Genomic DNA, 12,454 nt, shown 5'->3' on the forward strand with positions numbered 1-12,454 from the left:
TTCTAACCACATTGGCCTAAATAACCCAGAAAACCACCAGAAGAAAAGCAGAACAGACTTTCCATAGCCAAGCGTAGACAAGAGGCCCACGGAAGAGGCTAGGAAGGGCAGAGAGGCGGTGTGTGCTACATGGACTGGCAGGAGGGAGCCGGGCAGTGGAGGGACAGCCCACCGGGCAAGGGAGAGCCCCTGAAGTATGGCTTGCAAAAGCGGAGTGGCCAGACTCTGTGAGTTCTGACAGCGAGTGGGACTTAATATCTGGAATGTTAAAGGTCAACTGCTCTGCTCTTGGAGAGCAGGGAAGGCAAGAGGATGCTGGGAGGGAGGGTTGCTGAGCCCCAGAAGACAGAGCTCAGCTCGGTGGGGGAACAAAGGTGCTGGCAAGTGCCATTTGCCTCTCCCATCCCCCAGCCGAAATTCCAAAGGGAACCAGTTCCCATCGCCAAACTTGCTTGCATCACGCAAACGCCCAACACTGTGCTTCTGTGGATCCATCCCTCCAACGGGCCTGTCTCCCTCCCGGTGTGGAGGGCCCCTCCCGCAAGGGACCACCAAGGGCAAAGCTAGCTAAGCCTGCCCCTCCCACCTCTGTGCACCTTGCAGATCCACCCCATCTGATACACCCTTGGCCAGTTCCCATCAAAGCAGCACCACAAGCCTGGCAGTATGCAAGTAGCCCAGACAGGGGCCACACCACTCCACAGTGAGTCCTGCTCTTGGGAGAGGGGAAGATAATGTACATGCCAGTCTGACTGTGTCTCCAGCAGTGGGCTGGGGGCAGACATCAGGTGTGACTGCTGCCCCACCCACCAACACAAGTTTCTCCTGACAGCACAGGGGAAGTGCCCTGCAGTTTGGAGCTACCACAGGGACTAGCCAAAATGACTAAATGGAAGAATTCTCCTCAAAAGAAACTCCAGGAAGTAGCGACAGCTAACGAATTGATCAAAAACGATTTAAGCAATATAATGGAACAAGAATTTAGAATAGTAATCATAAAATTAATCACTGAGTTTGAAAAAAGCATAGAGGATAGCAGAGAATCTATTGCTACAGAGATCAAGGGACTAAGAAATAGTCATGAGGAACTAAAAAATGCTATAAATGACATGCAAAATAAAATGGAGGCGGCCATACTCTCTACTAAACACCCTACTAAAGAATGAATGGGTCAACCAGGCAATTAGAGAAGAAATTTAAAAATATATGGAAATAAATGGAAATGAAAATACAACAATACAAATGCTTTGGGATGCAGCCAAGGCAGTCCGGAGAGGAAAATGAATTGCAATCCAGGCCTATCTCAAGAAACAAGAAAAATCCCAAATACAAAATCGAACAGCACACCTAAAGGAAATAGAAGCAGAACAGCAAAGACATCCCACACCTAGCAGAAGAAGAGAAATAATAAAGATCAGAGCAGAAATAAACAATATAGAATCTAAAAAACTGTAGAGCAGATCAATGAAACCAAGAATTAGTTTTTTGAAAAATAAACAAAATGATACACCTCTAGTCAGGCTTCTCAAAAAGAAAAGGGAGAGGACCCAAATAGATAAAATCATGAATGAAAATGGAATGATTACAACCAATCCCTCAGAGATACAAACAATTATCAGGGAATACTATGAAAAATTATATGCCAACAAATTGGACAACCTGGAAGAAATGGACAAATTCCTAAGCACCCACATACTTGCAAAACTCAAGCACGAAGAAATAGAAAATTTGAACAGACACATAACCAGCAAAAAATTGAATCAGTTATCAAAAATCTCCCAACAAATAAGAGTCGAGGACCAGATGGCTTCCCAGGGGAGTTCTACCAGACATTTAAAGCAGAGATAATATCTATCCTTATCAAGCTGTTCCAAAAAATAGAAAGGGAAGGAAAAATTCCAGATCCATTCTATGAAGCCAGCATTCCTTTGATTCTCAAACCAGACAGAGACCCAGCCAAAAAATAGAACTACAGGCAAATAACCCTGATGAATATGGATGCAAAAATTTCAGTAAGATACTAGCAAAATGAATTCAACAGCATATAAAAAGAATTATCCACAATGATCAAGTCAGATTCATTCCTGGGCTGCAGGGCTGGTTCAATATTTGCAAATCAATCAATGTGATACATCACATTAATAAAAGAAAAGAAAAGAACCATATGATCCTGTCAATCGATGCAGAAAAAGCATTTGACAAAATTCAGCATCCTTTCTTAATAAAAACCCTCGAGAAGGTCAGGATAGAAGGAACATAGTTAAACATCATAGAAGTCATTTATGAAAAGCCCACAGCTAATATCACCCTCAATGGGGAAAAACTGAGAGCTTTCTCCCTGAGATCAGGAACACGACAGGGATGTCCACTCTCACTGCTGTTGTTTAACATAGTGTTGGAAGTCCTAGCATCAGCAATCAGCAATCAGACAACAAAAGGAAATCAAAGGCATCAAGATTGGCAAAGATGAAGTTAAGCTTTCACTTTTTGCAGATGACATGATACTATACATGGAAAATCCGATAGACTACACCAGAAGTCTGCTAGAACTGATACATGAATTTAGCAAAGTTGCAGGATACAAAATCAATGTACAGAAATCAGTTGCATTCTTATGCACTGGCAATGAAGCAACAGAAAGACAAATAACGAAACTGATCCCATTCACAATTGCACCAAGAAGCATAAAATACCTCGGAATAAACCTAACCAAAGATGTAAAAGATCTCTATGCTGAAAACTATAGAAAGCTTATGAAGGAAATTGAAGAAGATACAAAGAAATGGAAAAACATTCCGTGCTCATGGATTGGAAGAATAAATATTGTTAAAATGTCAATACTTCCCAAAGCAATCTACACATTCAATGCAATCCCAATCAAAATTGTATCAGCATTCTTCTCGAAGCTAGAACAAGCAATCCTAAAATTTGTATGGAACCACAAAAGACCCTGAATGGCCAAAGTAATTTTGAAGAAGACCAAAGTGGGAGGCATCACTATCCCAGACTTTAGCATCTACTACAAAGCTGATCATCAAGACAGCATGGTGTAGACCAAAAACAGACATGTAGACCAATGGAATAGAATAGAGAACCCAGAACTAGACCCACAAAAGTATGGCCAGCTAATCTTTGACAAAGCAGGAAAGAATATCCAATGGAAAAAAGAGTGTCTCCTTAACAAATGGTGCTGGGAGAATTGGACAGCAACATGCAGAAGAATGAAACTAGACCACTTTCTTACACCATTCACAAAAATAAACTCAAAATGGTTAAAGGACCTGAATGTGAGACAGGAAACCATCAAAACCTTAGAGGAGAAAACAGGAAAAAGCCTCTCTGACCTTAGCTGTGGCAATTTCTTACTTGACACATCTCCTAAGGCAAGGGAATTAAAAGCAAAAATGAAGTATTGGGACCTCATGAAGATAAAAAGCTCCTGCACAGCAAAGGAAACAATCAACAAAATTAAAAGGCAACCAATGGAATGGGAAAAGATATTTGCAAATGACTTATTGGACAAAGGGCTAGTATCCAAAATCTATAAAGAACTCACCAAACTCCACACCCAAGAAACAAATAATCCAGTGAAGAAATGTGCAGAAGACATGAATAGACACTTCACTAAAGAAGACATCCAGATGGCCAACAGGCACATGAAAAGATGCTCAACGTCCCTACTCATCAGGGAAATACAAATCAAAACCACACTGAGATATCACCTGACACCAGTCAGAGTGGCTAAAGTGAACAAATCAGGAGCCTATAGATGCTGGAGAGGACGTGGAGAAATGGGAACCCTCTTGCACTGTTGGTGGGAATGCAAACAGGTACAGCCACTCTGGAAAACAGTGGGGAGGTTCCTCAAAAAATTAAAAATAGATCTACCCTATGATCCAGCAATAGCACTGCTAAGAATTTACCCGAGGGATACAGGAGTGCTGATGCATAGGGGCACTTGTACCCCAATGTTTATAGAAGCACTTTCAACAATAGCCAAATTATGGAAAGAGCCTAAATGTCCATCAACTGATGAATGGAGAAAGAAATTGTGGTTTATATACACAATGGAATAGTACTTGGCAATGAGAAAGAATGAAATATGGCCTTTTGTAGAAATGTAGATGGTACTGGAGAGTGTTACGCTAAGTGAAATAAGTCATACAGAGAAAGACAGATACCATATGTTTTCACTCTTATGTGGATCCTGAGAAAATTAACAGAAGACCATGGGGGAGGGGAAGGGGAAAAATAGTTACAGAGAGGGAAGGAGGCAAACCATAAGAGACCCTCAAAAACTGAGAATAAACTGAGGGTTGATGGGGGTGGGAGGGAGGGGAAAGTTGGTGATGGGCATTGAGGAGGGCACCTGTTGGAATGAGCACTGGGTGTTTTATGGAAACCAATTTGACAATAAATTTCATATTAAAAAATGAAATAGGTAAAGGGAGTCTACACTCTTATGACAATAGTGTTCTCAGTGAATACTGAGATTGTTCTAGTGTTGTTCTTCTTAGTTTAATAATGAAAAGAATCTTTCTTTCTCTTTTCAAAAATGTTTCTAAAAATACTAACATTATTGTATATTCTGTTTACTCTCTAAGCCCCACTCAGATAGCATTAGGATGAAGTGCTTAAAGTATAGACCCTCTCTTAACTTCCCTTTGCTAACTGATAGAGTTCAGATAGCGAGAGATAGCCCCCTTACACATATCTGTTAACATTCCAAGGACAACTAGGATAGGCTTACTAAGTCATCTTTATGAACATGCCCCAGTACCACCTAATCCACCTTTACCTTCCTATCCAGCTGTGATTACATACAGGTACAGAAGGACAGTCTTCAAAGGACTTTCATAGCATTTTTCAGACAGGCTAGAAAAAGCATAACAGTATGTGAAAGTGATACAAAGTAGAGAGCAAGAAAAAAGCAGAAATGGGAAAAAAAGAAACAGATTTAAAGATTATATATATCTAAAAAGATGATGTGGAAACTTATCATGCAACACACATACTTTTTACTGTTAAAATACTAGAGATAGGAGCACCTGGATGGCTCGGTCCATTACGTGTCCAACTCTTGGTTTTGGCTCAGTTCGTGATCTCAAGGTTTTGTGGGTTTGAGCCCTGCATTGGGCTCTGCACTGGCAGTGTAGAACCTGCTTGGGATTCTCCCACTCTCCGTCTCTTTTTGACCTCCCCAACTCATGCTCTCTGTCTCTCTCAAAATAAATAAACTTTATTTTTAAAAATCTTACAAAATGAAAAAAAAAAAACTAGAGATAATATACTGTACATTTCTTTTTTTTAATTTTTAATGTTTTTATTTTTATTTTTTTTCTGAGAAACAAAGAGAGACAGAGCACAAGCAGGGGAGGGGCAGAGAGAGAGGAAGACACAGAATCTGAAGCAGGTTCCAGGCTCTGAGCTGTCAGCACAGAGCCCAATGTGGGGCTCAAAATCACAAGCTATGAGATTACCTGAGCTGAAGTCGAACACTTAACCGAGTAAGCCACCCAGGCACCCTATTACACTATACATTTCTAAATTTGGATGTGCACCAGAATGAACTCTGGACAAGTGTCTTTACATTGCTGTAGTCAGAGAAAAATAACTTAATGCTCAGCCTCGTAGGGCATAGAGAGACTGTAAACAATCAGGGAAGATTATTAAACTAATGACTGAAGAAGGAAACATTTTCCCTATAAATCAATACACCTTTTTCAAGGATATATTTGAAACTGTGAGAAATGGAGTTAACAACACGTTGTAGAGCTTCAGGGAGTCTTTAACTTTGGGGTTTAGTTTTTTATTCTGATCCAATAGTATAGTATAGTGGCTAAGAGAATGGGCCTAGTAGCCAAAATGCAAGTCATAAACTGCTGTGTGACTTTTGTTAAGTCACTTATCTGACTCTCTAGTCACTTCTTCTGGAAAATGGGGATGATAATAATACCTACATAATACAGTAATTCTAGAGATTGACTTAATCTATCTAAAGCACTTAAAACAGAGTCTGGCATATGGTGAGTACTCAATAAATGTTATTTATCATTATGACTATTATTCATCAATTTTAAAATGTTATAGAAATCCTAAACATTATTATCCAAGCAGAGCTAGAAATGTCATTTGCTTCACCATTGTTGGTCCATTTGTAAGAAAAAAAAATGATACTTAGCACTTCCCAAGGAATAAATTGCTTTGGTATATGATGATGATAGTGATGTCTAGAAATGAAAAGAAAGAAGAAAGAATTTACTGGAAAAATAATAAGAAGAGATAGTAGAATAAATATTTCAGGCTGACAACCTGGATTTTACTCCTAGCTGCTAACTCTGGAGCTGGTCAATTTTCTTTTTTCAATTATAAAATTAAAATAAATCTTTCTTACTCTATCTTTTCACAGGCTTCTCTGCATCAGTGTTACATCTTAGAGAAATACCTGTGATCAGGGCTGGGTTTAGCTCCAGGATAACTGCACGAAAGGGTAGTGATTAAGAAAATGGACTCTGGAATAACACTGCCTTAAATACAGAACAAGGCTTTGTTAGTTGAGTAACTTTGGACAAGTTTCTACATGCCTTTGAGACTCAGTTTTTTTCAGTTAAACAAAGATAATAGAACTCCCACACAGAGTTGCATTGAGACTCAAATTGAGATAATACAGAGACCAAGCTTAGCATAGTGAATGGCATATAGTAAGTACTTAATAAATGCTAAGAAGGCTAATACTGGCATGGAGGGTCCCAATAAATTATGGATAATCTATATTTATGCATAATTATCATCAGGTTCCTTTTTATCTGTCAGAATATTATCTTCATTAGGAAAAAAAGGAAGGACAATTCACATAGAGACTTGGGGTCCCAGTTCAGGACATGCTTTTGGTGTCTACTGGTGAGTCTGTACAGGGGTGAAGATGGAGAGACTTCCAAATGTAAAAACACATGACAGCTGTAGGAGTTAGGGTTTAGGCTCCCCTGGAAACTAAGAGTCTGTCATATTCTATAGACACAACCTGTTCCAACTTTTATGTGTTTAATTCCCACAATGTACACAACACCTGTGCAGAAAACCCCCTTGGTCACCTCTGGCCATAACATATAAAACTGTACCATGTATCAACTATCATGACTCAGAGTTGGCCGAGGATACACAGTTCTCTTATAGGACCACAGGGTCTCAGGGAGCAGCCAGAATGTCATAGCTAGAAGGTTATGTGGTTATTTCTCTGCTTCCTCCCCTAGATCCTGTCTCTGACCTTGTGTGACCTACTCTATGCCTAGGGAATCTTAAGACTATTGATTCTATCTCCTAGTTTTGCACTCTGACTTCTGTTTAAGTTTCCATGGGTTCTAGGAGGAAACCGGAAGACAGGAGTTACAAGGGGTTAGGGTACTTATCCTGCCTAATCCCTCTTTATTTGCCACAGTTCATATGTTCTTTTAAGGCCACAGCTTTTGTCAGGACCACTCTACTCATTCCAGGTTCCAGTGGCAATTTACAGCTTCCTCCCTTTTGTTGGTTGCCTTAACCCAACCTCACCTCTGTAAACAGTTCCTTCACTCAACTTATTTCTGTGCACCCTTTGAGTGTGGCTTATTTCCAGATAAACACATTATTTCCAGTGTTCACACATCCTGCACTAGGCCCATTTCTCTCCTCTGCATTGACAGTAGTGGCTCTCACAATGTAGATCATAGTAACAGTTGTTATTCTTTCTAAGTCTAGTACTTGTAATAATGGGCCTTTACTCCTAACAGTAAATAATATTTCTATGTTCCTCAAATACTTTCTTTCATGTGTTACTTAAATCTTTACTCTTCTCCCCATTTGCTCTCATGAGTTTGGGTGGAGAGAGATTTTGCTTATTTTTAGCAGTTGGAGAAGATGGGACTGTTTATAACACCTGCTGATGGAAATGTATTAAAACCAGGACTATATAGAAGTCATACCTCTGAATTATTTATCTGTGGATCTGTTCATTTTTCTCAATGAAATATCTAATACCAAAAACTAGAAATAAAATCTCTCCATTTTTCTATCCTCAAGCTAAGTTAAAAAAAATAATTGACACCATGGTGAGTTACCTTGTACCACACAACATCAGGCTCTTGATCAGACTTTTTAAAGTCATCCATGTCTGGGCAGGAGATCTCTTTTCTTTTAGTGACTTCAGATTTCTCTAAATACCGTATCCTGCTATTGTAGCACAGGCCTGATTCATTCTCTGCAACAGTCAAGGACATTGACACCTTCATGCAATATGTCGAGTTTCTGTAGGAACAGAAATAGCAGAATGGCTTTACTGGGTGTTTAAAACCGTGTTTGTACTCTACATATTAAAAGAATATTTACTTTTATGTATGGGACCTTGCCTAGAAATCAGAAACAACATCAAAACAACACAAAACAGTTTTCTAGTTCAACTGACAAGAAGCTATAAAGCAAAATGTTAATGAGGACATCTCTGACCATGAGGTAGCTACATAACTACATAGAATAGCTGTACCCATTTTCTAAACTATAAGACAGCACAGGATTCTTTTCCAGTGGTAAATATTGCTACATTGAAAATCTGATAGTGAAAAAATATGAGAAAGTCTGTAACTAGAGCTATAGTAATTTCTGCCCTGCCCCTATGATCAGTCCCTTCACGGGTATTTCAAGGGTTGTTTCATTTTGTCATTGGTTTCAAAGCCAACATCTGATTTTGCAAGGTACATACCCAAAAGCAGATCAACATACAGAAGATACCTGTTAACTTATATATCTTTTTAAATTGTTTACTGAGATATGTCAGGGGTCAAATTCTTGGTTCCAACAGAGAACAAATCCTAGTAGAATGTGGTTCATCTGAATTAATTTTATCCACCAACATTAATATTATAAAGGAATTTCAACAGTAAATTTTACCATAAGGCCACTTTAGAAATTGGGCATTAATTGGCTAACTCATTATATAAAAGTATTTATGGAATTCAATTCTGCCTTCATTTCTCGATGTATGCCCCTTGACTTTTCCTTACTCTGCTGTATCTGGGATGCAGTAGATAAAAGAAAACTGGAAAGTATGAGAAAGAGATCAGAGACACCTGGTAAGACTTAGAAGAAGGTCAACTGGAAATCTCTTGGTAGGAAATACCAGGATTGTGTCTATTCTAAACATCAAGGGATACCAGCTGTTAAAAATACCAAGTGCCAAGGGCACCTCAAAACTGGTTTTACAACCAAGTGACAATAATCCTGACAAATGGGATAAGCATGCCAGCCAATAATTTAAGTTGGCCTAAAATAATTATTAATATTCATATTACTTACTCATTGAAATTTCACAATGTGCCAGATATTATATAAAACACAGGAGTGCAGATGGTTGCTGCCCATTGGGTTTACAAAGTGAGTTAATCAAAATGACTGCTACTTGAATTTCTAGTGAAGTTAATTACTGGCAAGTACTTCTGACTATGTCCATGCCTGTGTCATCTGAGTAGGATACTTTCAAAGCAATCCCATTCTAATGTTCAGATGCAACCCCATTACACAATGTAGATTGTGAGGTATTGCTTTTCTCCCTTAGTACAGATTCCTAGAACCCAAAGATATGCCCACTAGGGATCAAAGGTGACCATTTAATTCTCTTGTTAGATGTTTCACAGACTCTTTACAAGCCATGAACCTAAAACCACCAGAATAAAACAAAAATAAAACAAAACACAAAAACAGTCTTAGGCAAGAAGGTAAGGTTGGTGCAATTTGGCTCTTCTTGACTCCACCTTCAGTATTTTGATGCTAAGCATTTCCATGTCTCTATGCTTCCTTTAAGGCCCTACATGATCTGGCCTGTCATAACACTTTCCTTTAATTTTTTTTTATTTAAATCTTTCTTTCTTTCTTTCTTTCTTTCTTTCTTTCTTTCTTTCTTTCTTTCTTCTTTCTTTCTTCTTTCTTTCTTTCTTTCTTCTTTCTTTCTTTCTTCTTTCTTTCTTCTTTCTTTCTTTCTTTCTTTCTTTCTTTCTTTCTTTCTTTCTTTCTTCCGAGAGAAAGCAGGGAAGGGGCAAAGAGAGAGGGAGAGAGGGAATCCCAAGCAGGCTCCACACTGTCAGTCCAGAGTCAATGCAGGACTCATCCTCAAACCTGAGCCAAAATCAAGAGTCAGATGCTTAACCAACTGAGCCACCCAGGCACCCCAACACTGTTCTTTACTTTAGGGTGCAGTCACAATGGCATTTCCTCTGTTCCTTAAATATACTAAGCCTATTTGAGCCGTGGACTTTTATACTTGTTCTTCTCTCTGATCTTCTATCATCTGTTTATTTGTTAAATGTAAGCAAGAAATTAGTTGCTTTTGTTCATCACTCTATCCCTGAGATCTAAATTAATAATGTTCAGTGAATGTTAGTTGGTTAGAAGACATAGCACCAAAAGGTATGTTGATTCAAGAGACATGTCCTCTCTGCTCTATTTCTCCATCAACCCCATATGGTACTAACCTCTCTTCCTCATTCAGATTCAGGTATATGGCTGATCAAATGTCACATTCCTTGTTTAAATATGATTTGGCATAAATTTGCAGGTATTCTTGTACCACAAGGGTAAGGTTTAGCCAAGTCTTGTGTATCACCATATTAGCAAAGAAAGGAATATACTAGTTACACCTGGGAGACAAGGAGGACTAGGGCAGGTATGGGAAATGGAGGAAAGATAAATGTTCACAGTTTTTTTTTAAGTATCAATCAAGTAATAACCCAAGACCACGGGGGAATGGAAGGGGAAAAGAAAAGTTACAAACAGAGAGGGAAGGAGGCAAACGATGAGACTCTTAAATACAGAGAACGAACTGAGGGCTGATGGGGGTGGGAGGGAGGGGTGGGTTGGTGATGAGCACTGAGGAGGGCACTTGTTGGGATGAGCACTGGGAGTTGTATGGAAGCCAATTTGACATTAAATTATATTAAAAAGAAATAAATAAGTAAAAGTATCGAACACAGAAGAATCACCTCTTCTAGGTTTACAAAGAATTCTGAACAGTTCTTAATGTTACAGACTTTGATCATCTCTGCTCCATGGTGTTCATCCCTACAGGTGAAAGAGAATTACTTGTTAAATATCCTCCCACTATTATGCTGTACCTCAGGGAAAGAGGGCTGTTGACCAGCAGTCTCAAAAATAAAAGCAAATAGAACGTCCAGTCCCATGAAAGAAGCTTACTATCTCAAATTTATTTAGCCCTGGGGAAAAACAGAGTAGTCTGAGTAAGAGACCGACAGAGTGGTTTCTTAACAAAGCACCAGCTTTGAGCTAAAATCCACTGTGTTCAACTAGCTCTGTGCCCTTGGGCAAGTAATGTAACATCTCTCAGACTCACTTTCATCAGCTGAAAAATGAGGATAAGAAGTCCTTTATGGTGATTCCATTGGAGTTTGGAGAAAGGAGTTCCTCTCATTATAACACCATGAGCAAAAATATGTTACCATTTTCAATTGGAATGATTACAACACCTGGCCTCTCCAGTCTAAGTGTTAAATAAAATAATGCATATAAAACACATAATAGAGTATCTGGCACATAGTAGATATTCTATACATTATAGTTAGAATTGTCATTACCGATAGGATTAGTTGTTATATATTGTTAATAAATAATAATTATAATTTATGTGTGATAGTAATTATGATCAATCACCAATATAATAAAAACAGTACACTGGCAGCAATGGATTAAGGTATGCCACTGGGTTAGGGGTGCTACCTGATAGGAAAATGTCTAAAAGAGGTCAGTTGGGCAATAGGCCTAGTACCAGAGAGTCATGAAGTTCTGAAAGGATCAAAAAGACACACTGACCTAGACACAAAAAGAAGTGAATCAAAAGAAAACAGCTAAGGCAGGGAGAAACTTTCAGTTAATATGGGCAGTAGCCATTTGGCAAAGGCTAGAACCTTGGAGGTCATATTGTTAGCAATAGTTTCACTAAGCCTTCTAAGAGTTTCTTAGACAAATGCCTTGTATAACAAAGCCTAGACCTCTAGGTAAGTTTTCTAGGGACAAAAGACAAGAGATATTCTTAAGTGTTTCCTCCCCAATCCCTCCAAATTATAAATTATGTAGGTCAAGCTAAAAGCACCTTCATTAACTTGGGATAGGGATAAGGGCAGGGAACACAAACTGGGGATTGCTGATGGTTGAAGGAGAAAATGTTTCCATTTTCTCTAACTCTAACCCACAAACAACCTGAGGCCTGGGTTCTGCATGAATTCATGCTTGTTCTGGTCTCTAGCATGTGGAAGGCTGCTGGAAAATTGCTTGTTAACCCACAAACAAGCCCTAGTATAAAGTCCTTAGCGATGACCAAGGTCTCTGGAACTCGAAGACAAGGCCAGGTGGGAGTCCTACTGTCTCCATTAATGACCTGGGGTCAGTATGATCAAGGCTGTCTGACAGACTGAGACTC

The 12,454-nt window shown here is 39.0% G+C and overlaps 1 protein-coding gene across 1 annotated transcript in view; it reads right to left on the reverse strand.

Annotated features, from left to right (window-relative positions):
* The window catches only part of IL1RAPL2 (interleukin 1 receptor accessory protein like 2), a 1,152,078-nt gene that overhangs the window by 494,878 nt on the left and 644,746 nt on the right, over positions 1–12,454 (reverse strand). The window contains exon 4 of the mRNA XM_019431771.2: positions 8,094–8,280. Coding sequence (XP_019287316.1) covers positions 8,094–8,280 — 187 coding nt within the window. The remainder of the gene's footprint in view (positions 1–8,093; positions 8,281–12,454) is intronic.

The sequence above is a fragment of the Panthera pardus genome, unplaced genomic scaffold (genome assembly GCF_024362965.1).
Source record: "Panthera pardus isolate Hobbes unplaced genomic scaffold, ASM2436296v1 HiC_scaffold_27, whole genome shotgun sequence".
Classification (NCBI taxonomy): Eukaryota; Metazoa; Chordata; class Mammalia; order Carnivora; family Felidae; genus Panthera; species Panthera pardus.